The 27,069-nt window shown below is 40.0% G+C and overlaps 3 protein-coding genes across 9 annotated transcripts in view; 1 reads left to right on the top strand and 2 right to left on the bottom strand.

The window, feature by feature from the left end:
* Window positions 1-8,081, bottom strand: part of dnm3a (dynamin 3a) — a 32,149-nt gene extending 24,068 nt beyond the window's left edge. For 2 of the 6 annotated variants that reach the window (XM_047374037.1, XM_047374038.1), the window contains exons 1-5: window positions 7,421-8,028; window positions 5,134-5,207; window positions 4,693-4,842; window positions 4,398-4,601; window positions 2,120-2,218 (exon numbers count right to left, since the gene is read on the bottom strand). In XM_047374037.1, coding sequence (XP_047229993.1) covers window positions 2,120-2,218; window positions 4,398-4,601; window positions 4,693-4,842; window positions 5,134-5,207; window positions 7,421-7,581 — 688 coding nt within the window. In that variant the 5' untranslated portion in view covers window positions 7,582-8,028. Of the gene's footprint in view, window positions 1-2,119; window positions 2,219-4,397; window positions 4,602-4,692; window positions 4,843-5,133; window positions 5,208-7,420 lie in introns of all 6 variants that reach the window. The other 4 variants (XR_007039513.1, XM_047374041.1, XM_047374042.1 and 1 more) reach the window with 4 other exon arrangements.
* Window positions 8,082-8,301: 220 nt separating this feature from the next.
* Window positions 8,302-19,347, bottom strand: mettl13 (methyltransferase 13, eEF1A lysine and N-terminal methyltransferase). Of its 2 annotated transcripts, none has more exons than XM_047374035.1 (9): window positions 19,113-19,347; window positions 18,738-19,010; window positions 18,182-18,653; window positions 17,892-18,091; window positions 16,799-16,988; window positions 13,392-13,559; window positions 13,070-13,282; window positions 12,843-12,974; window positions 8,302-8,705 (listed from the first exon to the last, which is right to left on the bottom strand). In XM_047374035.1, the coding sequence occupies exons 1-9, from the start codon at window positions 19,263-19,265 to the stop codon at window positions 8,422-8,424; spliced, it is 2,085 nt and encodes a 694-aa protein (XP_047229991.1). In that variant the 5' UTR covers window positions 19,266-19,347; the 3' UTR covers window positions 8,302-8,421. The 2 variants fall into 2 exon arrangements, with proteins under 2 accessions (XP_047229991.1, XP_047229992.1); XM_047374036.1 differs by having other exon boundaries at window positions 13,392-13,556.
* A 1,529-nt stretch (window positions 19,348-20,876) lies between these two features.
* Window positions 20,877-24,069, top strand: itpa (inosine triphosphatase (nucleoside triphosphate pyrophosphatase)). Its single transcript, XM_047375328.1, has 8 exons — window positions 20,877-20,994; window positions 21,166-21,223; window positions 22,974-23,038; window positions 23,124-23,197; window positions 23,290-23,321; window positions 23,417-23,529; window positions 23,608-23,684; window positions 23,807-24,069. Exons 1-8 carry the CDS (start codon window positions 20,932-20,934, stop codon window positions 23,937-23,939), a joined length of 615 nt encoding a protein of 204 aa, XP_047231284.1. The 5' UTR covers window positions 20,877-20,931; the 3' UTR covers window positions 23,940-24,069.
* Window positions 24,070-27,069: the final 3,000 nt, after the last annotated feature.

The raw sequence follows: 27,069 nt of genomic DNA, 5'->3' as shown, positions 1-27,069 counted from the left end.
CATTACACCACCACCACCACCCTGAACCGTTGATACAAGGCAGGATGGATCCATGCTTTCATGTTGTTGACGCCAAATTGTGACCCTACCATCTTAATGTCGCAGACTCATCAGACCAGGCAACGTTTTTCCAATTTTCTATTGTCCAATTTTGGTGAGCCTGTGTGAATTGTAGCCTCAATTTTCTGTTCTTAGATGACAGGAGTGGCACCCGGTGTGGTCTTCAACTACTGTAGCTCATTTGCCTCAAGGTTCGACGTGTTGTGCGTTCAGAGATGCTCTTCTGCAGGCCTTGGTTGTAACGAGTGGACATTTGAGTTACTGTTGCCTTTCTATCAGCTCGAACCAGTCTGGCCATTCTCCTCTGACCTCTGGCATCAACAAGGCATTTGCGCCCACAGAACTGCCGCTCACTGGATATTTTCTCTTTTTCGGACCATTCTCTGTAAACTCTAGAGATGGTGGTGCGTGAAAATCTCAGTAGATCAGCAGTTTCTGAAATACTCAGACCAGCCTGTCTGGCACCAACAACCATGCTACGTTCAAAGTCACTTAAATCACCTTTCTTCCCCATCCTGATGCTCGGTTTGAACTGCTGCAGATCGTCTTGACCATGTTTACATGCCTAAATGCATTGAGTTGCTGCCAGTACACCTTGATTAATTTAATGTTACTATAAACAGCTGTTCAGTAAAGGCCTCAAAGGGTTGTTGGAGAACGTTGTGTTCCATGAAGACCAAGGAGCACAGCAGGTATTGGATAATGTTGTAGAGACGTTTAAAGTAGGTTTAGGTTATAAATGTGTCCCGCCCTTTAAATGCCTCACAGAGCACTGTTCAATCTATCATCTCAAAATAAAACATGCCACAACTGCACACCTACAAAAACCTCATTGGCATCGGTTTTGATCAAAACTTTTCCATATGTTAAAATCGCCCAGTCAAAGTCTGGACCCCAAGTCTAATTTATCATCGGTGGCAAATTGGGGCGTTGCATGGTGTAACAGTACAGCCGGCACCCAAAATACAGAGCCTATAGTACTAGGTTCGATTCACGACCTTGAGACCTTTTCTGCATGTCTTCCTCCATCTCCCTCTGCCCATTTCCTGTCTGGTGACGGTCAATAAAGGCCACTAGTGGCAAAAACAATCATGACTGAGCTTGAGTTACAGGCAACAGATTCAGTCCCTGGATACGCAAAGCTGATAGAGACATGCTCCAAAAGAGTTGCTGCTTTGATTGCAGTGGAAGGTCGTTCTACAAAGTATTGACTAAGGGGGGCTAAATTCATATGCATATTTATATGTTGAAAACCAAGTATCATTTTCCTTACACTTCACAATCATGCACTACTTTGTGAATGATCATCACATAAAACGTACGATAAAACACACTGAAGTTTGTGGCTGTAACGTGACAAAAAGTGAAAGAGTTCAAGCGGTATGAACACTTTTGCAAGAAACAAAGTCTTCTCATGTGAGACATATTTCAGCAGCTTCTGATGTGTTCTTGGGAACGCTTCCCAGACAGAAATTTGTTCCATTATGACTGCAGAGGGAGATATGTGTGTATGTACAGCAGCAGGGCATGTTGTATGAAGTGGGCCAAATCTCTCACTTAGAAGAGTCGTAGATGAAATAGCACCAGACTTTAAATCTAATGCTTCAGCTCAGTGCTGCTACATGAGCAGTTTTATCAGTGGGCTCCCATGGCTAATGCATTTCCACTGCAGGAGAAGCATGAAGGATCCCAGCAACTGGTGGTGCTTTACCCATTCTGTACACTGCCCCAGGAGTCTTCAGACTGATGTCTTTTCCTCTCTCACAGACACACACTCTCTCTCCCTCACACACCCAAACTTTGCAGTCCACCAGGCATCCTGGTGGTTGTAAGCCTGCATTGTACCGGATTTCTCACTCCTAACCCCTCAACACCAATATAGATTATTATTCTCCCTCCTTGGATTCATATGCACAAGTACCAATACATGCACGCAGACATACAGTGCTGCTGAAGATACAACAGTACTTCGGTGATGTTAATAAAAAAGTGTCCAGCTTGTTTAAAATGAATTTGTAGCAACGGATAGACAAGAATAATGAGATTTTTGTCAACACACCTCTGCGTAAGGGGAGCAGCCGGTTTTCTAGTATTTCCCTGGCATCAGTTCCTTTATCCATCAGATCCAGTTTTGTGATTACGCCAATTGTCCGCTGACCTAGCACGAGAAACAAAACATGTGTTTGAAGGACTTTTACAATGTTTTACCAGAACAATTTTATATCAGCTTTCAAAAACATTATAATCCAAACAACTATGGCAATAATATTATTTTTATTAATCAAGAGTGGATTTTCATGATTTATGCTTCTTTGTTTTCACACAGCCCAGATATCTTCAACTTGGCCTCATGGCTGAGTTTTTGCACTTAGATTCCCTGTTGCACGTGTAGCTCTGGACCTAGCATTCCTGCTCCTGTAAGAAGAAATCAGCACCTTTATTCTTTAACTTCCAGGGTGGTAGTTAACATTTTACCTGTTCATAACCACGGCTCACCTCACAAGTTCCAAACATTTGTGCAGAACAGGGAACAGGGATATAACTCACGTCTGGAATATGCTGCAACAAAGCTTTAAAATGACATGATTGATTTCACAGTTTCAGTTGTAGTGTGTAAATATTGATCATATTGATTTTAAGTGTTTTCTTTGTGATTTTTCGTTATTTCTTTTTGTTAATAATTTTATATTATATTAGATGCACCATGTGCCATTCAAAACAATGTTTATCTCTCAGTGAGCTTTTAGAAGATTAAATAAATAAAGTCCTGTGCTCTTGTTGCACACAGGATTTTTTTTGCTTTCGTAATATTTTATCTCAATTCTTACAACTTAATTAAGCTCTGCATTGAAATGAAGCAATCCATTTTTATTTCTTATGACTTTATTTGTTGAGAAAAACTGTTAAAAACAAACTATTTCATATTTACAGATCCTGAAAACAATAAAATGAAAATAAAATTCAGTTATTTATTTATTTTTTTCATAACATATGTAAACTAACCAGAACACTTACAGGCATTCCTGGTTAAGATGTGTAAAAAGCCTTTACATGGAAAAATTCAAATTTGATTTATTATTTTATTCAGTAAAATACCCCAAATTAAGATATATATTATTTATAGAAACTTTCTATTACACCATTTCACAAGGTTAAAACATACAAAAAAGGATTTTCAAACACCCCTTACTGCACAATCTATATATAATCCAGACTCCTGAAATCTCTTCTCTTCACTTCACCCTACATCATCTAAGGGTTGTTGATGACCCTACAATGGCACTCTTTGGTGTTGTTCTCTAGCAGAGATTTCCTTTTTACTATCTTAAAATAGACAACCTTGTTGGTAACAGTTCATTGTTTTAAACTTTATAATTACTGCTCTGGCTGCAGATGTGATCAACGTTAGACAAAGAGCACCTGGTTTCTTGTGGACTTCCTGCCTTACTTGAATGGCAAAGTCTCGTTTGTTTCCCATTTTTTAAAGAGTGGATAAGAGAAATTGTCCTCTGTGCCACATAATATGCATACCCCAGGGAAACTGATACACCATTAGTAACAAATTCCTGGACACTTGGATCAACATAAAAAAGTAAAGAAACCTGTTATTGGTCCCACGGTGGGAAAACTCAAGTATGTCATCGGCAAAGTCACATTTAAATAATATATAATAATAGTTGTTTTATGGTACTTTTTCCCTACCTAATAAATGTGCTTAAATTACAAGTTGTTTTGTTTTTTAGTTAATCTTTATTTAGATTTATATATCTGCTCTGAGTAATAATGTACATTTTAAGGTTGAAACTTAATTAAAAAAACAACGCATTTCCCCTTTGAGAGTCTTGACCTGCTTTATCTCTCTTGACCACTAATCAGCTGAGCTTGGTTAACCAGTTATTGTCACTTTGACACTTTCTTTAGTCATCATCCTTTCTGGTATTTCATGGGCAGGGGACATTTACTACTACTGGAAAGTGAGCAATGATATTTAAAAGAAGAAGCTTTTTATCAAGAACAAGAATTCGATGAGCAAGAGAAAGCCAGTAAAACCAGTGATAAAAATACATAAATGCAACTCAGAAGTTGAATACAGAAATGTAGTTTTGAAGTAGAGTGGAGTGGATCTAATAAACAGCTGTGTCTTGCTTAGCTGGGAGGGCAGTGTATTAAATGGCAGCCGTACAATACTAGAGGGGGAAAATAAAGAAAAAACAAAAGCCTAAATGATTTATATCCTCATAAATAGCAGGATGAGGAAAACTGTTAAGCTCAGACACAACTTTACCATCTATCATCAGCCACTGATATACCAGTCCTCCTCCACAGACGCAGCTTACCTTCCGGGTCAACGTCCTTGGCCAGCTTAAGGGCATCTGAGTTGGCCAGGTCAGTGTTGGCCGGCGTGACAGCCAAAACAAGGCAGTTTTCCTTACAGATATACTGCATGATTATGTCTCGTATCTGGTACTCTATGTCTGCTGGCTGGTCTCCCACAGGTACCTTGGTGATGCCAGGCAAGTCCACAAGAGTCAGGTTCAGCACTTTAAAGCACACAGGTCACAGTTATACCAGAGAACTATTTGGTATCTAGTGCATACGCAATGAGTAACGCAGGAAAACAAACTGTGTTACCATGAGGTGAGTAAATCTTGAGGGTGATGGGGACCGGAGAGATCCCTTTATTGGACCCCGTGAGTCTGCGTGTCTCTGTCTCAATTTCCCTGCGGATCTCATCAAAATCTGTGAACTTCTTTCCCTTGCAGTGGAAGAATTCTCCATATTCTCGAAGGATGCACATTAAGAAAAAGAAATCATGTCCATGAAACAAGTACAAAGTCATAAATAAAAATCTGCTCAGCTCCTGTTCTTAGCAAGGCCACACCAATACAGCGGTAAAGCCATTCTACTTCTGTTTGCAAGCATCATATTAAAGAGAAAAAGAAGCGTTTAACACTTAGTCAAAGTTCTGAGTAACAACTCCAGCATTTCAAAACTTAACATACACTGCCATCTAGTGACAACCATGAATCCATGCGTAGAGAGTGACACATGAACTGCAAATGTGCTGTTTACCTATGTTTGAGTTTAGCAGCTGAAGGACTAAAGGTCTCCGAGTGACAATTCCTGAACCTCGTGGAAGGAAGTCTCTGTTAGATAAGAAAGACCAATTAGGACATTTTTTTATTTGGGACAAACCAAGCTATGACAACTGAGGTTATGATAAAATTAATGATTTGTTAACAGGAGCTGTTCTCTTGAAATGTAAACAGCATTTAAAATATCAACTTTATGACAAAGACCGCAAAAAATGTTTCCACTAAACGTAGTGATTATTATTGGCGAATGCGACACAGAGGGGGCAAAATAACCCTCTCCTTTCCTATTAAAATCCCATTCAGGAAGTTTGTTTTACTACATCCTGTCCCCGGTCAGACAGCTCCAGCAGTCCACCACATTCCTAAAACAAAGGGCTTAAAAACAGGGTTAAAATATCAACATAAACACAGATGGACTCTGGTGTGTTCATCATAAAAGCTGCATCAGTCGGCTTTTTAATCTATTCGAACAACCATTCTATTCACCAGAGAGCAGAAATATTTTTAGAACCATGAAATCTTTCAAAAATGTGAGAAAGATGGGAAAAAAATGAAGCTTTGTTCTTTTTACTCATCTGATTGACCTGTAAGCTGGTTAGAATTGTGCTCCAGGAGTCACAATGACCTCATTTACTGCCTTTATAGCAAGCCTGTGTGTGAGATAAACCGTCGCTCTGAGTACTGTCACGCTGCCACGTCTGGCATCCACCACTTCAGGCTGGCAAACCATGTCCAGGACACTCTATCAGACTCCATGGTGTAGAACCTACTAACACTGTGAGATGCCTGAAATGTTCGTTTCTCTTCAGGAAACACGGAGCATGTCCTGGCGCCTGAGACGCCCTTATTGTTTTACTTTTGACAGTAAAAATCCCTCCACAGTACATATTCGTACACATAGGACTTCATTCTTAATATCGATTTGTTTATTTACTCATTATCTTTTCGGACAGGAAATGAAGTGAATAGAAAACAAATTAAAGAAGATCCACCAGCAGTAGTTCTAATGATGATCAAAACACACATACAGATTTTCAAACTCCAGGATAAATTGCTGATAAATTAATGATGGACACCGACTACAAAAGGGTGAAGACTGAAACCCTAACTAATAGATAGAAGAATTGAATTGAATTGAAGGCCTGAACTGTATTTCTCATAATAAAAATAAAACATTCATTTCTACACTCCATACACTTTTTTTTTTTACAGTCTAAATAAAGAGCATTACATTATTCCTGTTCACAAATATATAATAGAAGGTAGAAGGTTTATAGCTTCTACCTTGTTAGCAGCGGCAGCTTTTAACAGGGGTGATTTAGCTTTATGCGCTGGGTTAAAAGCACTGGTTAAACCTGGACCCGAAGTATTCTACAGTGGTAACAGATGCTTTAAAACAGTTTGTAATCTGTGAAACCATAACTTTGTATCTGAACAATAGGATTCATATTTCTCGGCAAATCTTTCTGTTTCTCAAACTATTCATAATGAAAAAGTGTTTGTGGGCTGCAGCGTGGAGCAGTTGCTAGCACTGTTGCCTTGCAGAAAGAAGGTCCTGGGTTTGAATCCTAGCCTGGCCTCTTTCTATTGAGTTTGCATGTTCTCCACGTCCATGGGTGGGTTTTAACCAGGTACACCAGGTTCCTCCCACTGTCCAAAAATATGCATGTAAGGTCATTGTTCATTGTTCTCTCTCAATTGCCCTTAGGAGTGAGTGTGTGTGCCTGGTTGTCCTGTGATGGACTGACATCTTTTTAAATTAAAATAGTCAAAGAACTAAACAGCAAACACAAGGATGTGATGACCAACTTTGGATGATAAAGTAGCCCCAGGTGCACAGTGTCCACATTTTCCCAGATATGCAGTGGGACCACCAATGGATAGGGGCAGGAGTGAATGGTGGCATAAATATTCTACCCCAGCCTCCAATATTTCAATGCATGACTTTGTAGGAGGAAGGCCATGCTTTTATAAACTGGAACATTTACTTGCTAATGAGACACAGTATTTTAGTTTTGCAGTGACTGAAAACTGCATCCTAGCATATCAAAATCAGCTGATTTTTGGTAGTTACTTAAAAACATGTACAGATTATTATGTTGGATTTAAAGTTCCGCCATTAGAAAATACATCACTAAAATTGAAATGGCTTTGGGTTTCACTGCCCCCCACCCCGCCCATCTCACCTGATCCAAAACCATTAAACTCTGCAGATAGTTAAACTCCACGTGGAGTGATTCATTTTTGGGAGTTATAAGTCTTACCTGCCCACAAAGTTCTCCAGCACAGAGCTCTTGCCCGCGCTCTGGCCGCCCACCACGGCGATCTGCGGCAGGTGGAGGCTGCAGCTCTGTCCCACGGTGCCCAGGGCTTCATGGAGACGGTTGACCAGCGGGATCAGCTCCTCCATCCCACGGTTGCCCATCGCAACGGGTGCAGCTACCTGCCCAGCCCCTCTTTTTCTGTTCCCCACCCTTTCTAGTCAACGCCAGTCGAAAGCGTAACTACCATACTTGAAATGTTACTTGGAATTATAGAATCTTTATACAGTTAGAATATAAATAACTTCTTTAAAAGTAATACACACGCACAGGACTGGTGCTGCTTTTGAAGGCAGGACCAGCCGTTAGCACTTCAGAGGAGAGAGAGTAATGTCGGTCCTTGTCGTTCTCAAAGAAAGAATATCTCGCATAAAGTTCTCAAAAGACGTGCTCCTTCTTTCAAACCTTAAATCATTTGTACTGTTTCTTCTCATTAAAGCTCCGCACGGGTTTCCGTAGTTTTCCTCTTCCCAGAGTTAGCTCCATGGAAAACAAAGTAGGGAAACGTTCAGCTTTGACAGCTAACGGAATAAAGTTCTCTGCGCATGCGCAAATCTGCCTCCAACAACCCCTCCCGTATCCCCGAAAAACAGAAGACAAACAAAGTTTGCAGCCAATTAGCAGGCACCTAAACTGCAATCACTGCTCCGGGTTACAGCTATTTAAAACCCCACAGGTCTGGAGTAGGGTAGGGTACCACTGCAGCCCCATAAACACAGCACCCAGAGCCAGAGCGTGTAGTTCATCCACTGTAAATAACGCTGCTGCATTCTTTGCCTGTGAGGGAGTGTGCACAGTGGAGTGATATAGAAACCAGAGGCAAGTGAAAGTGAAAATGTACCTTACATTTATTAGTGGTACATTATAATAATAATAATAATACAAAAGCGCATTCAGCTTTCTTCTCAGTATATTAACTTACAATTAAACCTACAATTAAAACTTTACTCTATTTTCAGGTTTTCTAACATCTCTGCAATATCTATATGTGGCCTTTGTTTGGGTTTGGTTCTGTCAGCGGACAACATGCTCTGAAAATTCTTGGCTGCTTGGCTCATGGATGGAAGGATGTGGGCGGCATCCTTTTCTTCTCTGGAGCACAGGAGGACTTCGTTGATCTCCTCGGCGATCTTTCGAGAGAGGATGGTGGGAAACACACTCCTGACACGCTCAAGCACGTTTTTCCTCAGGACTGGGTCACGGCACACAAGGTTCAATATAAACAGACCTGGTAGCAAAACATGCAAAAAGATGGTATTTAAAACAAATGAAATCAAACCATATTTATTTTTTAATAACCTTAAATTTAAATAGGTTAGGAACACATGTAAAATACAATGGCTGCATTTAAAACAAATACATTTACAGAGAAACAGCAATTTCACATTTACTTTCAGTTTTGTCACAGATACATGATCCCCAGTTTTTTCATGTTTGGTCTTGCCGGGCGCATATCATTTGCTTGGATTCCTCCACTTCTACATTCCAGAATTGCAACAGAATCCCGAACATATGTAAAGACACTGAGACTTACACAGCTTAAATCGTGTTTAGGATACAGTGGCTTGCAAAGGTATCCTAAAGCTTGGGATATTGTTTAATGACCTAACCTTGCCTGGAACCTGTCTGCCTGCTGAGTTCCTTGGTCTTCATGATGCCGTTTGTTCACTAATGTTCTCTCAAAAGCTTTGAGGCCTTCACAGAACACCTGGATTTATAATGCAATTAAATTACTTGGTATGAATAGATATATTGTCATATTCTTCCTGTAAACATGTCTTAAGAAGAGGATTACCATCGCAACATTTTTTGTCGCAATTTTGGTTTTTTTTTTTTACAATTGATCAGTTTTTATTAATGTTATTTGTAAAGAAATGGCATGTCAACAGTTCTTTATATCCTTAGTCAATGGGAAAATCTTTGTCGGTATAACAGCAATCAAACCTTTTTTTGTAACTGCTGAGCAGCTTTTTGCCAGTTTCCACTGGTATTTTGATGATTTATCTGTGGTGATGAGGTCCAAACCCCTGAGGTTTAAAGGCCTCCTTGCCATCACCCAAATCCTTAGCTCCCTCCACATATTCAAGTTGGAACTCCTGCTGGGCCACACCAAAGCATTAATATAATTTTAAATCAGAAGAACAATTGTGGTAAAATTAAAAGATGTATATCTATATCAGCCAGGGATGTGAAAACTGTAGGACGTAGCTGGAGGAATAAACTGTTTATTTGCACTTCTGACATTTGTATCTCATTAAACCAATAACACAGTTATACTGTCTCAAAGTGTACAGGTCCTTCTCAAAATATTAGCATATTGTGATAAAGTTCATTATTTTCCATAATGTCATGATGAAAATTTAACATTCATATATTTTAGATTCATTGCACACTAACTGAAATATTTCAGGTCTTTTATTGTCTTAATGCGGATGATTTTGGCATACAGCTTATGAAAACCCAAAATTCCTATCTCACAAAATTAGCATATTTCATCCGACCAATAAAAGAAAAGTGTTTTTAATACAAAAAACGTCAACCTTCAAATAATCATGCACAGTTATGCACTCAATACTTGGTCAGGAATCCTTTGGCAGAAATGACTGCTTCAATGCGGCGTGGCATGGAGGCAATCAGCCTGTGGCACTGCTGAGGTCTTATGGAGGCCCAGGATGCTTCGATAGCGGCCTTTAGCTCATCCAGAGTGTTGGGTCTTGAGTCTCTCAACGTTCTCTTCACAATATCCCACAGATTCTCTATGGGGTTCAGGTCAGGAGAGTTGGCAGGCCAATTGAGCACAGTGATACCATGGTCAGTAAACCATTTACCAGTGGTTTTGGCACTGTGAGCAGGTGCCAGGTCGTGCTGAAAAATGAAACCTTCATCGCCATAAAGCTTTTCAGCAGATGGAAGCATGAAGTGCTCCAAAATCTCCTGATAGCTAGCTGCATTGACCGTGCCCTTGATAAAACACAGTGGACCAACACCAGCAGCTGACACGGCACCCCAGACCATCACTGACTGTGGGTACTTGACACTGGACTTCTGGCATTTTCTTCTCCCCAGTCTTCCTCCAGACTCTGGCACCTTGATTTCCGAATGACATGCAGTATTTGCTTTCATCCGAAAAAAGTACTTTGGACCACTGAGCAACAGTCCAGTGCTGCTTCTCTGTAGCCCAGGTCAGGCGCTTCTGCCGCTGTTTCTGGTTCAAAAGTGGCTTCACCTGGGAAATGCGGCACCTGTAGCCCATTTCCTGCACACGCCTGTGCACGGTGGCTCTGGATGTTTCTACTCCAGACTCAGTCCACTTCTTCTGCAGGTCCCCCAAGGTCTGGAATCGGCCCTTCTCCACAATCTTCCTCAGGGTCCGGTCACCTCTTCTCGTTGTGCAGCGTTTTCTGCCACATTTTTTCCTTCCCACAGACTTCCCACTGAGGTGCCTTGATACAGCACTCTGGGAACAGCCTATTCGTTCAGAAATTTCTTTCTGTGTCTTACCCTCTTGCTTGAGGGTGTCAATAGTGGCCTTCTGGACAGCAGTCAGGTCGGCAGTCTTACCCATGATTGGGGTTTTGAGTGATGAACCAGGCTGGGAGTTTTAAAGGCCTCAGGAATCTTTTGCAGGTGTTTAGAGTTAACTTGTTGATTCAGATGATTAGGTTCATAGCTCGTTTAGAGACCCTTTTAATGATATGCTAATTTTGTGAGATAGGAATTTTGGGTTTTCATGAGCTGTATGCCAAAATCATCCGTATTAAGACAATAAAAGACCTGAAATATTTCAGTTAGTGTGCAATGAATCTAAAATATATGAATGTTAAATTTTCATCATGACATTATGGAAAATAATGAACTTTATCACAATATGCTAATATTTTGAGAAGGACCTGTATGCTTATTATGTGTCTCAAAGCATAGATTGGAAAGAGATGCATTGTTATCTGCCTATATGGCTGATGGCTACTAATGTTAATTTCCAAAAAAATAAGCAAACACCAGTGCTTTTATAACTTCAAACTTAACTAAGGTGCAACTTCATTCTCAGATCTCAACCACATGTGCACACAATCACAATAACTCCAGTTAGCCTAAACATACAGGGGTTTGGACTGTGTTAGAAACGTCATACATGTATGGGGAGAACATGCACCACCAAGAAAGGCTCAGGCCAGGATCCTGTTGCTATGAGACAACAGTGCTACGCATTGCAACACTGTTGCTGCTCCTGTTTGAAACATTAATTCATTCATTCATCTTCTATACCGCTTATTCCATAGTGGGTCACGGGGGGAGCTGGTGTCTATCTCCAGCAGTCTATGGGTCCATCGCAGGGCAACACAGAGATATACAGGACAACCAGCCATGCACACACACATTCAAGCCTAAGGGCAGTTTAGAGAGACCAATTAACATAAGTCATGTTTTTGGACTGTGGGAGGAAGCCGGAGTACCCGGAGAGAACCCAAGCATGCACAGGGAGAACATGCAAACTCCATGCAGAAAGATCCCTGAACGGGAGTTGAACCCAGGACCTTCTTGCTGCAAGGCAACAGTGCTACGAACTGCACCAACATGCAGCCCAGATCTGTTTGAAACAATGACTTTTTTTTCCACTTTATTAGTGGCTGTTCAGAGCCCTGTCACCGGCTGGGGCTCCACAGGAAGAGTCGTTGTCCTGCTATCGGAAAGTTTTATGATTGCATCTTCCTCCCCCCTGCCACATGCCAATGGGCCCTTGAACAAGGCACTTAACCCCAAGATGGGTATTGGTATTTGTGAATCGGTGAATGAATGCATGAATGTGGCTCTTGTGCAAAAGTGCTCCCAAGTGTTTCGTTTCACTACAAAAGTGCTATAAATTCAGTCCATTACTCTTGATCTATTATTTTTTGTAATGTGCTACAGGTCGGAAATCCGGGAACGTGTATAGTGCCTTGCAAAGATATTCATACTCCTTTTAACTTTTTCACTTGATGTCATATTTTGTCAAGTGCCAGATAACTAGCAAGGCACAGTGATACAAGGTGGGATGAGCATCAGGCTGCAGGGAGGCCCTTCGTCGGTTAAAGGAAAGGTGTATTGGAGTTAATACGACGATAGATAGAGCTATATGCAAAATGGAAATCCTGGAGGAGAACTAGTTAGAGGCTGCAAAAAACTGAGAAAAGAGTGGGGTGGAGATTCACCTTTCATAAGATTCATACAATTCAAGCGGCTTAAATACTTTTACAATGCACTGTATTAGATGAACTGGAATAAGCTGATGAGGCATTTTTGTCTGCGATGGGTTTTTTTTTATTTTAAAAATCTTTTTCAACTTTTTACAGCTATTAATATAAAGTGAATTTGAACCCTTGTTTACCTCTGGGAGTCAGCAGGTTGAAAACTTTCTGCAGAACAGGCGTCTCCACAAAACCAGCGGGAGGACAGCTCATCCCCAAAGAGCTGTCTTTATTGTCTACATCAAACATGATGACATCAAACAAATGACCACCTAGAAAGAAAGAAACACCTCAGTCAGATCTGGTTCTCGTTCATGTATCCACTTCATATCTGTTAACAGCCTGGCCCGATCACTCCCACGCCGACCTTCTTTCTCCAGGGAACAGATGCGTTCCAGGCCATCCCCGAGAGTGACGGTCAGACGATCGTCGGGTCGGAATCCAAACCATTCTTTGGCCACCTCTAGCACAACAGGGTCCAGTTCTACAACCTCAACAGTAGCATTAGGCACAAAGTCCCGGAGGAACTGAGGCAGGCCTCCTCCACCAAGGCCCACCAGGATCACTGAAACTGGATCATCTAGGAGGGAAAACGGTAGGAAAAACGTTTGAAAAAAATCAAATCAAATCATGCAGGGGTTCTGATATACCCAAAACTGGCTACTCTGAGCAAACCTACACATACATACCTTTGTTCTGTGGTGTTCCTACTCCAAGCATAGAAAGTCCTGCCACCATGACCTCATGATGAGCACAGCAGAGGAAGCCGCTGTCCACTGACACACCGGCTGAAAGTGTTACTGCTGTAGATGCTGCCTTGGTCTTCTTTTTGTTCTTCTTCTTATGACTTGATGCTGCTGATGCACAAATACTCATTTTATTTATTTGCATTAGTGCTTTGAATTGAGTAGCATGGTCAGAAAAAATTACTCATGTTCATGCCCTGGATTGAAGCGGTGCCCACATACAGTGGACCCTAAAGGTTTTTGTGTTATCAAACAAAACAAAAAAGACCAAGATAATTTAGAAATGTTTTACACCTTTAATGTGGCCTTTATTCGGCACAAAATCAGGTAAAAAATTACAATAAATAAATAAAAAGCTGCAACAACCTGGTTTTGTGCCTAAAGGCCTGGTGTTGAGAACTATTCACAATTACACCCACCTTGACAAAAACACACATTTCCATCTGAAGCAAAGTAACCCAACAGCTTGAAGCTGCCAGCGTCATATTTCACTGTGGGTAGGGTGCTGTTTTGGTGATGTGCTCTTGCTAAAAAAGAATTTGGGAGGTTTTAGCCTAGTATGTAATCTATTCTGGTGTCCTAATAATTCAATTTTAGTTTCATCTGTCCAAAAGACATTATAAACAGAAGTCCTGGTCTTGGTCTTTTTTTCCCTCTGACAAACTTGGGTCTGGGTTTTATGTTTAGGTCAGAGAGCAAAGGTTTCCTTCTCGCAAACCCATGAAAGCTGATCTTGTCTTTCTGACTGTAGAGACATGCAGAAGCGTGAGCCTGCTGTAGATCCCATGGTGACATTTTAATGTTTTTTGAGATTTTTGTTTTTAGCATCTTGCAGTTTGCTTTGAGGGTGAATGTCTTTCTGAATGGCTTATTTTAATTTTTCTTTTTAGATCTCTTTAAATCCCTTACCAGACTTATAAGCTGCTACAATCTTCTTTCTGAAGGCCTCGGACAGCTTTTTTATTCTCACCATGATGTTCACTTTCACTTCAACAGGCAGGAGCACACCTTACTGAATATCTGAGTTTTAAACAGGGCAACCTTTAATACACCGAGCAATAATGTTTTCATCATGGGCACCAGATACATAAACGGGGGTTTTTCAGACACTTCGAGCGTGCATAAATGTGGGGGTGTCCTATGTCATTTTACCTCAGGAATTGCATTTTTATTACATTTACAAACAAATTCAAATTCGTTTCTTTAGTTTAGTTTTTCTTTAGTTTTTAACCTTTAATTTTTATTTCATAAAATCTTTTGAAGTAGAAAGTTTTCTGAAGGTGTTCATCCAGGTCTCTTTTTTTACATCACAAAATCTGACATTTGAAGAAGGACGTGTACAGGTCCTTCTCAAAATATTAGCATATTGTGATAAAGTTCATTATTTTCCATAATGTCATGATGAAAATTTAACATTCATATATTTTAGATTCATTGCACACTAACTGAAATATTTCAGGTCTTTTATTGTCTTAATACGGATGATTTTGGCATACAGCTCATGAAAACCCAAAATTCCTATCTCACAAAATTAGCATATTTCATCCGACCAATAAAAGAAAAGTGTTTTTAATACAAAAAACGTCAACCTTCAAATAATCATGTACAGTTATGCACTCAATACTTGGTCGGGAATCCTTTTACAGAAATGACTGCTTCAATGTGGCGTGGCATGGAGGCAATCAGCCTGTGGCACTGCTGAGGTCTAATGGAGGCCCAGGATGCTTCGATAGCGGCCTTTAGCTCATCCAGAGTGTTGGGTCTTGAGTCTCTCAACGTTCTCTTCACATTATCCCACAGATTCTCTATGGGGTTCAGGTCAGGAGAGTTGGCAGGCCAATTGAGCACAGTGATACCATGGTCAGTAAACCATTTACCAGTGGTTTTGGCACTGTGAGCAGGTGCCAGGTCGTGCTGAAAAATGAAACCTTCATCTCCATAAAGCTTTTCAGCAGATGGAAGCATGAAGTGCTCCAAAATCTCCTGATAGCTAGCTGCATTGACCCTGCCCTTGATAAAACACAGTGGACCAACACCAGCAGCTGACACGGCACCCCAGACCATCACTGACTGTGGGTACTTGACACTGGACTTCTAGGCATTTTGGCATTTCCTTCTCCCCAGTCTTCCTCCAGACTCTGGCACCTTGATTTCCGAATGACATGCAGAATTTGCTTTCATCTGAAAAAAGTACTTTGGACCACTGAGCAACAGTCCAGTGCTGCTTCTCTGTAGCCCAGGTCTGGGGAATGCGGCACCTGTAACCCATTTCCTGCACACGCCTGTGCACAGGTGGCTCTGGATGTTTCTACTCCAGACTCAGTCCACTGCTTCCGCAGGTCCCCCAAGGTCTGGAATCGGCCCTTCTCCACAATCTTCCTCAGGGTCCGGTCACCTCTTCTCGTTGTGCAGCGTTTTCTGCCACACGTTTTCCTTCCCACAGACTTCCCACTGAGGTGCCTTGATACAGCACTCTGGGAACAGCCTATTCGTTCAGAAATTTCTTTCTGTGTCTTACCCTCTTGCTTGAGGGTGTCAATAGTGGCCTTCTGGACAGCAGTCAGGTCGGCAGTCTTACCCATGATTGGGGTTTTGAGTGATGAACCAGGCTGGGAGTTTTAAAGGCCTCAGGAATCTTTTGCGGGTGTTTAGAGTTAACTCGTTGATTCAGATGATTAGGTTCATAGCTCGTTTAGAGACCATTTGAATGATATGCTAATTTTGTGAGATAGGAATTTTGGGTTTTCATGAGCTGTATGCCAAAATCATCCGTATTAAGACAATAAAAGACCTGAAATATTTCAGTTAGTGTGCAATGGATCTAAAATATATGAATGTTAAATTTTCATCATGACATTATGGAAAATAATGAACTTTATCACAATATGCTAATATTTAGAGAAGGACTTGTATCTAAATATATATATATATCCTAAGTCATAAATATGATAAATTAAGAGATTTCAAGTATGTTGCTAATTTTAATTGGAATTACAAACACATTTGAATCTTTAAGGAAACTATAAAACTGGAAACGGTAAATTTTTTAATGTTATGACTGAATTTTTCTTATTTTCTGTTCTTTGGTACTTAAACAAAATATTTGTGTGTTTTTATGTTACTATAACTGATGAGCTTTATAATTGATTTTCATTTGGATGCATTTTGCAACAAAATCACACAATATTGTAACGCTCCCTTACGAAAAATGTCACAATAAATGTTTATAAAGGCACCTTATGTGTTGTTTGTTGCTTGAATGCTTCGTTAGTTAAAAGATGAATCAATATCGCCTGAGAAAATACGAGTTACAGTAAAGAGAAATGTAAGTGGAAAATAAAAAGAATGACCCGTAGTTGAAGAGACGAGTCGGCTCTCTGACTGAACCAAGGAAATGTTGGACAGGAACACGAGTCTGCGATAGAGTTCTCCGTCTTCCCCTCGGACGTTTTCCACACAGTACTCCCCACTAAGCTGACTCACGCCCCTGCTGACCTCCTCTCGCCAACCGAGACCACCTCCCACTGACAGAAACGGCACCTGAATAGAGTGCGAGAACCCAAATGGAATAACCGATTTGGTTTATATCTGCAGAGGGCAGTTTTAAAAATAATATGTATCATTTGCACAAGTATTTATAATAGTGTTTTATCACGTTACAACTGCAAACACCTACATATTGTGTTGGGACAACAGACTCCACAGAAGACAGGTCAGGCATAAAGATGTGGACAATGCTAAAGCAAGGCTAGGTTACAAGAACAACATCCAACAATTTGGACATCACGTCTCAAGAAGCACTGTTCATTAAGTCTTCTAAAAATACTAAAAATATGGCATGTGAAGAGGATTTTCTTCAGCGGGGACAGTGAAGCTGGTCAGAGTTAATAGGAAGATGGGCAATTCTTAAAGAAACCCTGTTCAAAGGCTGCTCAGCGCTTGAGACTGGGAAAGAGCTTCGACATTCAGAAGGATTATGATGCTAATCATGCAGAAGAGCTACGGCGGAGGGGTTTGGATCAAAGCATATTCATGTGTTAAAATTTCCCAGGCCAGACCTAAATCCAATTAACAATCTGTGACAGGGTACCTAAAATTTATGTTCAGAGATGTTCTCCGTCCAGACTGAAAAAGCTTGAGCTTTTTTGCAAAGAATCATGGGGAAAGCTTTCACTTTCTAGCTGTCTAAAGCTAGCAGAGACATACCTGAAATAACTTTCAGCTGTAATCACAGCAAAAGGTGGTTCTACAAAGTAATCATGGGGGATGAATACAAATGCATTCTACACTTTTCAGAATTTTAGTTGTTAAAAAAAAACTGTTGAGCCACTATTTTTTATTGGTCTATCACCTAAAATCCAAATAAATACGTAGAAATTTGTGGTTGTACATCAACAAAATCTGAAAAAACTGAAGGGCTATGAATACTTGCAAGGTGTTTACCTGCTGGTTGGTTGGCATACCCGGTGGAGCCAAGTCCATTACGACTGGTGAGAGTTCTGATTGGACTGCTTGCATGTCTGTGTACTCCTGATTCCTGTGCATTGAAACGACAACCAGGCGACGAAAGTTGGCGCTTGCAGCCAGCTGCCTCCTGCCCTCAGTCGAGCTGTAGAGCCAAGCTGTCTCACTCCCTCTGGGCACTGTGAAAGCAGGAACAGCCAGTCAGGCAACTAGAACTACTAAAAGAAAAAAAAATTAATAGCAGTGTGATTGAGAAATGAAGATCTCACCTATGAATATGGCAAACTGGTTCGGTCTTGGCACTTTGGCTCCAGGTGGACAATCTTGCACTGTGAGAGTGTATCTGGGAAGGCCTGCCTTGGCGTCACAGAGAGTCAGGCACAGATTGGAGCTAGGATCTGTACTTGTACGAAGTCTCTTCCTCAGAACAGAATAGCCCTGATACTCCCTCACGGCAGACAAAAGCTCACACACTCCTGTGTGCCTGACAGGTGCTCCATCATCTCCGATACACATCTCAAGAATGGGAGTAGGCATCGGTTGGCGGAACTTGGTGCAGATGAGGACAAAAACAGGTAGAGCGAAGGCGTCTTCTTCTTCTTTCCCCCTTTCTTCCTGCAAGCAGTGGAGCCTGACGGCGCAGCCGAGTTGAACAAAATGATCGACAGCCAGCTTGATCACACTCTCCTGAGCCAGAGTCACACAGACATACCGCCCTCCGACTCTAAGGACCCGGCTCACCTGCAAAAACCCAGGAAAGGGTGGATTAGACTGTAAATCCTTTTAACTGTGCTATTCTGTCCGCTACATCTGCTGCTGTGTTACCTCAGCGATCATCCTCCTGGCCAGAGCTCCTTCCTCTTCAGAAGCCACTGCATCCAGAGTGCCTTTGTCCAGAGCAGCCTGGAAGCTGGCATCCTCATAGGGGGTCTGGGTGGCATCCACCTGGTGGAACGTCAGGTCAGGTCTGCGTTCTGCATTTCGCTGGTTCATGTGAGCCACCACGGTCTCACTGATGTCTATGTTAGTCAGGTGTTTGTAGCCAACATCATACAGCTGCTCACTCAGCTCAGAGTTACCGCAGCCAACAACCAGCACCTGTGGGGAGGGATGCAATAACATGGACAACTGTAAATGAAGCACAGCTTTTTAGCAGTATTAAAATGTAGCTGAATACTGTTTCAAAGCTGTTTCTCCCACCTTATCCTGCAATTTGATATATTTGTGGAGGATGCCGCAGAGTTTGTTGTAGTCTCCGTACCACTCAAAAGCCCTCTCTCCCCGCTTCTTAAAGAACCTCTCCCAGTAATCAGCAGAGCTGAACTCCTCGGCGGTGCGAGGTAAGAGGCTCATGTTATCTTCTGCGGTATGGACTTTCCAGCACTGTTTTTACTCCGCATGGAACCTCCTACTCTTCTTCTTAGGTTTATTAAAGGTTGGCAAACAGCTTTTGGTGTGCATTACCGCCACCCTCTGAACTGGAGTGTGAACCAGAATAGATACCCTATATTTGACAATACTGTTCTGACTTTATAAGGAATTAAAAAAGGTTTGGAATTTAAACGAAGTATTTAATTAACTAAAACACACCTTTCCATCACCACAGTTCTACATCTATGTTTTTAAAGATCTCAGTTTCTTTTAAATTATATTTACTTTCCCTTTTAATAAATCTGATTTGAATGCTGTTTGGTAACGTTTTCTTATGAGCTTTGCACATAAATTTTAAAATACAAATTTCCATCAACTCATGAATTTTCAGTAAATTTAACTGTATAAATAGTGGATTTGTATGACCTCTATATCCACTTTCACTAATAACTCTGACAGCTATTTTCTGTAAAAGGAAGATTGAATTTATATATGTTTTACAGGCACTACTCCACACCTCCACACAAGACGTCAGATATGGTACAATCAATGAGCTATACAATATATACAAAGCCCTTTTTTCAGAATATTCTTTACCTTATTTATTACAGCAATGGTTTTAGATATTTTAGCTTTTATGTAATTTATATAAAGTTCCCATGACAAATGTTCATCAATAAGAACACCCAAAAACTTTATTTTGTTTTTTGTACTTCAAATCCTTCAACATACAGTTGATCATCAACACTTTTTTGATGCTGCAAAATATCATAAACTTTGTTTTACCAATATTTAAGGACAATCTATTACTATTAAACAATTTGTTTTATTTTTATAAATTCAATTCCGACTACCTCTAATACTTTTTAAATATTTTCTCCAGAGTAAAAAAAAGTTGTATCATCTTTGCATTTAAATACTTTAGAAATCATAGTGATATCATTAATATACAAAAGGAAAAGTATGGGTCCAAGGACTGATCCTTGTGGTACCCCACAACTAACATTTTGCACAGCAGATTTTGTGTTACTAATCTTTACAAACTGCCTTCTATTTTTTTTTTAAATAACTTGTTACCCATTCTTGTGCCACTCCTCTGATAACTTCTTCAATAATATTGGGTGATCTAATGTATCAAAGGCTTTTTGTAAATCCACAAATACATTCACCAAATATTGCGGTTTATCTATTGCTGTTGAAATCTCTTCTACCAGTTCAATTATTGCTGTCTCAATGGAATAATTTGAGCGAAACCCATATTGACAATCACTTAAAATGCTATATTTATTGATAAATGTGTTTAGTCTAGAAACGAATAATTTTCCCAAAATCAGCGAGATAGGTCTATAATTATTATATTTGTGCTTATTCCTACCTTTATAGATTGGTATTATTTTAGCAATATTCATATTGTCTGAGAAAACCCCACTTGAAAATGACAAATTTATATTTCCCTAATTTTGCATCTCGAACTTAGTTTTCTACCCGGACAACATTTCTGACAGTACCTCTGGGTGATTGGTAAATGTTTAGTGGGCGGAGATGAATGCTGCTCGCTGATTCGCTGCGAGGTGAGGAAAGTGATTTCATTGGCTATAATGGAAAGATCACGGTCCGGGTTTTTTTAGTCCTCCTGGTGTGGTTGATCATGGCTGTCCCAGCAGGAAGATCTGTGGTCTTTGTAACTGGAAACGCAAAGAAACTCGAGGAAGTAGGTGTTTTACATTTTGTGAATTTGTCTTGTTTTCTGTCCAAAGACTAAAGTCTGGTACATGTATCGCCTTTATTCCTTTTTAGGCTTTGTTTGCTACATGCAGCCATAAGGCATGAGCTGTGTTTTAAATGCATATTAATATTTCTAACTTTCGTTTCCATCCTTCAGGTCATCCAGATACTAGGAGACAAGTTTCCCTACAAACTAGTGTCGAAAAAAATTGATTGTAAGTATGGAAAGGAGACACCACGTGTGAAATAAATATTTGTATCAAGCTCAAGCTTTTCATTAAAAGTACATTGTGGCCTATAAAAATGTTCCTTCTGAGTAGATATTTGTATATTTGTATTTGATAGTAGGTAGGGCTAGTATGAGATTCTGACTGAATGATAACCATGAGAGTATAAACCCTGGGGTTTCACTGTATCAAACGCAGTATTTTCACAAACATTTGAAACAAAAACGGCGATGATCTAACCTACAATAACAAAATATATAGATTAGAGTAATAATTTTATCTAAAATAATTGTTGCTATTCTGATTTTTTTACAAACGTAACCAAAAGTATTAAATGAAACACTTGTTAAATTTGATGGTTTCAATTGCTTATTGTACAAAATGTTATCCTATTCTGTTCTGCTTTTTATTAAGACAAGTGCAACAACCTGATACTAGCTAGTGAATTAGTTAGGCTATCTGCTCTGTTAGCTGACCTGCAGTCTCCTGCTTGACAAAATGCTGCCAATAGCTGTGATTTTAAAACAGTGTTAGCCTACTTAGATAATATTATTGAGGATTTTAGCTGTTTTGCCACCGTAACTGTTTAAAAGATCAGTGAATAGAGCTGCTTTTTGATGTCCTTCCCATTGGGCAGCTTATTATAGCCTAATTATACCACATTATTTTCTCTAATTACATTTTCTCTTTATAAATATCTGCTTTGAAAATCCCATGTAACTATTATATGATAAATCAAATTGCCATATTTACCATGATGGGAGTGTTTTTACAGTTTGTTTGTTTTTTCTTTGCTTTTCTTACACTTGTTACCAGCAACAAATTAGTTTAATACAGGCCAAAAGTTTGGAAGCAACTTCAAGTTTCTGTTCACAATCCCTTGATTTATTGGATGTTTTTGCTCTATGATCAGACTGTGCTTTCAGTCACCTGCTCCATGTTCCTCAATATACATTTAGGTACATATTGAAGTTATCAGACTATTCCTTAAAAAGCCAACAGGAGGATAAAGGGCTTCATATTAGGCTGACAAATTCAGGTGGAAAGGTAAAAAACAAATCCCAGTTTGGTTATTGTATTTAAAAGTCAAAGCAAGAAAAAGCCAAGCACCTGCTCATTTCAGGAAAGGTATATTCTCATGTGATGCTTTATATAATAACCATGCTTACTTTGTTGCAAAGTATACCAATGAAACTCTGATCTGTTTTACACAAATTTCATCTTACTTTAAAACGTTTGGCCTGTGCTGTATTTAAACAAATCAGCACTAGCGGTGCTAACAGTAGTGTTCCTGCTGGCAGGACATTTTATGGAAACTTATGATGAAGATTACTGGATTTGATCTTTGGTTATATTTTAGTTTATTTATCTTTTACCCACCACTAAAAAGCAGCTTCCTACACTGCATTTGTATTACTGCATGCTGCTGTGACTGTAGAGCATGTGGCACTGCAGTGTTGTGAGAGGGTGGGTGCAGGGTGGTGAACATGTGTGAGTTTAGAAGCTGTTTTGGATTTATACGTATTTAAAATACCTACATATATTTCCATATTGATTTGTTGCTCCCCAGGCATTTACTTACCTTTGGCTTATGGTAAAGTCTGCCTCTGTCTTTTTTGACAAAATGTTAACGCCACAGGTCAAGGTGCATATAAACAAGCTAAGGAACATCACCATAATTGGACGTAGTTCTAATGTAAGAATGCCATAATTCTATGTGTCTGACCATTTTACCCAGTGCCTGAATACCAGGGGGAGCCAGATGAAATTTCCATACAGAAGTGTAAGGAGGCTGCACAGCAGGTACATTAAATCCTAACTGCCAGGGACCCTTTATGTTTGTCTGATATTACCAGAAGGAAATAAATCTGCTGTTTTTGTTCTGAAGATTGATGGGCCAGTCATAGTGGAGGACACATGTCTGTGTTTCAGGGCTTTGGGAGGACTGCCTGGTCCTTACATGTAGGTTCAGGTTCCATTCCCAGTAAGCTAGTACACCTCAACGTAAAACTTTGCCTAAAGTAATAGATTTTTGTGTGTGTGTTGGTGTGTAGCAAATGGTTTCTTGATAAACTAAAGCCAGAAGGTAAGCAATAAAATAAATATTAATTTGATGTTATATTTACACAAATTGTGCAACATTTCTGATCTTTTCTATTTGGTTGTGCGATTGTAATTTAGGTTTATACAAGCTCTTAACTGGCTTTGAGGATAAATCAGCATGGGCTCTCTGCACCTTTGCATTCAGTGCTGGTAGAGATGAACCCGTGCAGCTCTTCAGTGGGAAAACTGAGGTTAGAATCTGTCTCACCAACATCCCTCCAGTGTTTGTGCTGTGTTTTGACTCCGATATATTTCTCAACATAACTCAGGGGCACATTGTGGAGCCCAGGGGGCCTCGGGACTTCGGATGGGATCCCTGTTTCCAGCCGGACGGATACGACAAAACGTAAACGACTATTTGATTTTTCCACAAGGGGGAGCCAGAGGATAACGCTGTCAGAGTTCAAATCAAAAAGTACCAAATCACAACACCCAACCTTAACTCAAATTTTTGTCTCTTATCTGCAGCTACGCTGAACTCCCCAAAGAAATAAAGAATTCAATCTCTCATCGCTATCGGGCGCTCGCTGCCATGTCTGAGCACTTCTCAAAAATCAACAATACCTCACCACAGAGCAAGAAGAAGAAGCAGGATGATTAGAGGTTCTTTATTTTCAGTTAAAAATTCGATGGTTCCTCTGTAACAACTCTCCTGTAAAGCCTACAGCTGAGCAGGCTTTGAGTTATATATGTTTCTCCCTTAATTTTAATAAACCAGTTTTTTAAAAAGATGCCTTTTTCTTTGTTAATCATTTACTCACAGTTTATTTGGGGTATAATTTTTTTTAAAGTATGATCAAAATAACTGTAAGATAAAATATAAAGACAGTCGACACTTCCTGCAGTTTTGCACTGCTGTGCCAGAGCAGAAACTCCAAGATAGCCTGTTTGAGTTTTAGTTTCTTGGGACTGACAAAGATAGACTCAGAGAACACTATAATTCATAAAATGAAATGCTCCAGGGTCCTGATGAGAGCAGCAGACAACTCTGTTTCTAGGGCTGGGCCTGTGGATTTGGCACAAGCAGCAGAAAGTTGTTCAGGCTGGAGTCCAAAAAAGTGGAGGGAGGGGAGTTTAGGAGAAGTAGGTCCCTAACGGGGAAGTTGGGGTGTTCAGTAGACACAGCACGGTGATAACATGGGATTTGGTAATGAATGACCCTGGAGCTTCAAGTCTCTGAACAGAAACAATGCGTACACCTGTGATTGATGCCTATTAGATGCACAGCGGATGGGAGTCATGCACATAAACGTGCTTTTCTTAAGACCAGTATGAACTGCTTACCCCTGAATGTAGGTAGTTTAAGAATCTCAAAAAGAAAATCTGAAAATGAACAACGAACAGGACAGCAGAGATCCTTCAGATGAGAATTTCTGCATTGTGTGCATGGAACATTTCAATTACTCAGCTAAGAGTAACAGAATGGACATGATGGTTGAAATTGGGAAACAATTTGGTATTCCAAAAGGTCGATGATAAAGTAGTCTAAAATTAAGTTTCAAACATGGCCAACCCAAAGCCCAACGTCAACACGAATGAGTCATTGCAAAGAAACTAGGAAATTTAAATAAACCAATTAATAAATAAAAATTGGTTAGAATTATGCCAGAAGATTGGTGATTGCACCAAAAAGTGACTCAAACTGCAACTTTAAATTATTTTAAAAGTAATGCTTAAGGTCTATGTTTATATTTTAGCCTGTGTGTAATAACTATATTAGAGCAATTTAGTGAAGAAATGCATGTACAAACTGAAATGTGCTTCAATTAAAACTCTTGCTTAACTAATAAAGACCAGTTTGCAGTTTTACACACAACAAATGTCAGATGTACTTGAGCAAAGAATGTTTAATATGAGTATGGTTGTTGCAAACATTTGAAAGCATGAATATTTTTGGTAGTTAAGACATAAACCAAGATGACGACATTTAAAAATCATTACTATGATTACGACTTGGAAACTTGATGTTTTTAAAGCTCCGGAAAAGCCTCAGCCTCAATTGGGAAAACCATCTCCAGACATTAACTCGGATGCGTTTTTCCAAAGCCTCTCCATCAGGCCCGGAAAACAGGACATTATCAACTTTACGACTAACAGAACCAGTAATAGCCTGTTTTTCCAACGTGATCTGTAGGAGACTTTGCTGTTGTAATGTTGTGCTTGATGAAGGAATGTGTTGCCCCAGGAGAAAAGGATGCCTGACTTTAGTAGCTTTTAATCCATTAGGATTAGGCCAGAGGCAGAGGAGGGTTTGATGTGGCTTTGGGGAGACAAGCTGTGCTTCCTTTTAACCGTCATGCAAGACTTATTCGCCTTCTCCTGCTGTGAAGACTTCTATTAAACAGTAAACACCCGATGACACCATGTTTTCTTTCTAATAGTAGAATCTGTACCTTATGATTATGTTCTGCATGACTTCAAATTTGAAAAGACTGGTTTTACCTTTCAACGGACCGGCCATTTCCCATCTCATAAATTTTGAGTTTCAACAAACTCTCTCATGAATGAAGTCTCTCCAAGATTTTTAAAAGATCAGAAGGATGAATTATTCCACCATGAACCCACTCCTGTGAATGATGGAAACATATGACCTAATACATATTCCTGCTGAGTCATTCCCAGACTGTTTTCTGTTTATGACCAAATCCAAAGAGCACTGAAACACTCAGCGAATTGCACCTAGTTTACTTTTTTTAAAGAGATACTGTCTGCGTGATCCCCTAACTAATCATTACCGTTTTTTATTACCACTACAATCTTATAAATATGGGGATTTAAACTGTGGGGCCCAAGCAGGAAGTCACTCAATGGACAATTAATAGTCTGAGATGGAAGGTTGTGATTAAACGCACTTCTAAAGCATCGCTCGGGGCCAGAACCTGCTTCTGCGATGACCCGATTGGTATCCCAGACACATTTCTGTACCTACCTGTCATTTATGTGCTGCCTTAACTAAACAATGCTCCAGCCTCAACATTCTGCACATCTGATTCTGATGCTTTCAGTCATGTAAAAACGTTAGGACTACACCACTTACACCACTGATTACACTGACTTTCACAGCCTATGATAGGACTTTGAGGATTTTTAACAAAGTTTGTGTTAAATACATTTATATTTAAGAACTGTTATACATTGAAAGTCTGCCTTTTTGTTGTGGTCATTAGCTGGCTCATAACATGTTTAAAGTAACGCCACAGTCTCTGTAAAGGTAAAAGATCTGGGCTTTGACCCTATTCCAGGACTTTCCATTTGTCCCATTCACTCTCAACAAGTTCTTGGTGGATTTAGTGGCATGTTTTTGGTTGTTTTCATATTGCAGGGTCCTGTTCTGCCTCAGATTTCATTCTTTTTTTGCAGATGGTCTTCCATTTTACCCAAACACACCCTGGACAGGTCGCCAGTCCATCACAGGGCAACACAATGACATGCAGGACCATCAAGCAGCCACACATTCATACCTAAAGGCAATTTAGAGTAATCAATTGACTTAAAAGTCAAGTTTTGGACTATGGGGAGGAAGCCAGAGTACCCAGAGAGGACCCATGAATGCACAAGGAAATTATGGAGACTTCATGCAGAAAGATACCAAATCTGGGATTTGAACACAGGACCATATTGCTGCACGGCAACAGTGATACCAACTGCTTCAGTGATTATGATGACATTTTAGGGTTATTGGTGACTTTTTAAAGCATCTTCCAGCTTGCTTTCAGGTTGAACTTGCTTTG

This window comes from Girardinichthys multiradiatus, chromosome 9 (assembly GCF_021462225.1).
Source record: "Girardinichthys multiradiatus isolate DD_20200921_A chromosome 9, DD_fGirMul_XY1, whole genome shotgun sequence".
In the NCBI taxonomy this organism is placed as follows: Eukaryota; Metazoa; Chordata; class Actinopteri; order Cyprinodontiformes; family Goodeidae; genus Girardinichthys; species Girardinichthys multiradiatus.
This window is presented reverse-complemented; position numbering and strand designations above follow the sequence as displayed.

What these genes read in the sequence shown, in the direction of transcription:
- itpa (XM_047375328.1), top strand. Translation starts at nt 20,932, where the DNA reads ATGGCTGTCCCAGCAGGAAGATCTGTGGTCTTTGTAACTGGAAACGCA. An exon ending in ACGCAAAGAAACTCGAGGAA is followed by an intron (nt 20,995 to 21,165) that starts GTAGGTGTTTTA and finishes TCCATCCTTCAG; the next exon opens with GTCATCCAGATACTAGGAGA. An exon ending in GTAAGGAGGCTGCACAGCAG is followed by an intron (nt 23,039 to 23,123) that starts GTACATTAAATC and finishes TTTGTTCTGAAG; the next exon opens with ATTGATGGGCCAGTCATAGT.
- mettl13 (XM_047374035.1), bottom strand. Translation starts at nt 19,265, where the DNA reads ATGAGCCTCTTACCTCGCACCGCCGAGGAGTTCAGCTCTGCTGATTAC. An exon ending in AGGAACACCACAGAACAAAG is followed by an intron (nt 13,283 to 13,391) that starts GTATGTATGTGT and finishes TTTCCCTCCTAG; the next exon opens with ATGATCCAGTTTCAGTGATC. An exon ending in CAACCTGCTGACTCCCAGAG is followed by an intron (nt 8,706 to 12,842) that starts GTAAACAAGGGT and finishes TTTTGCTACCAG; the next exon opens with GTCTGTTTATATTGAACCTT.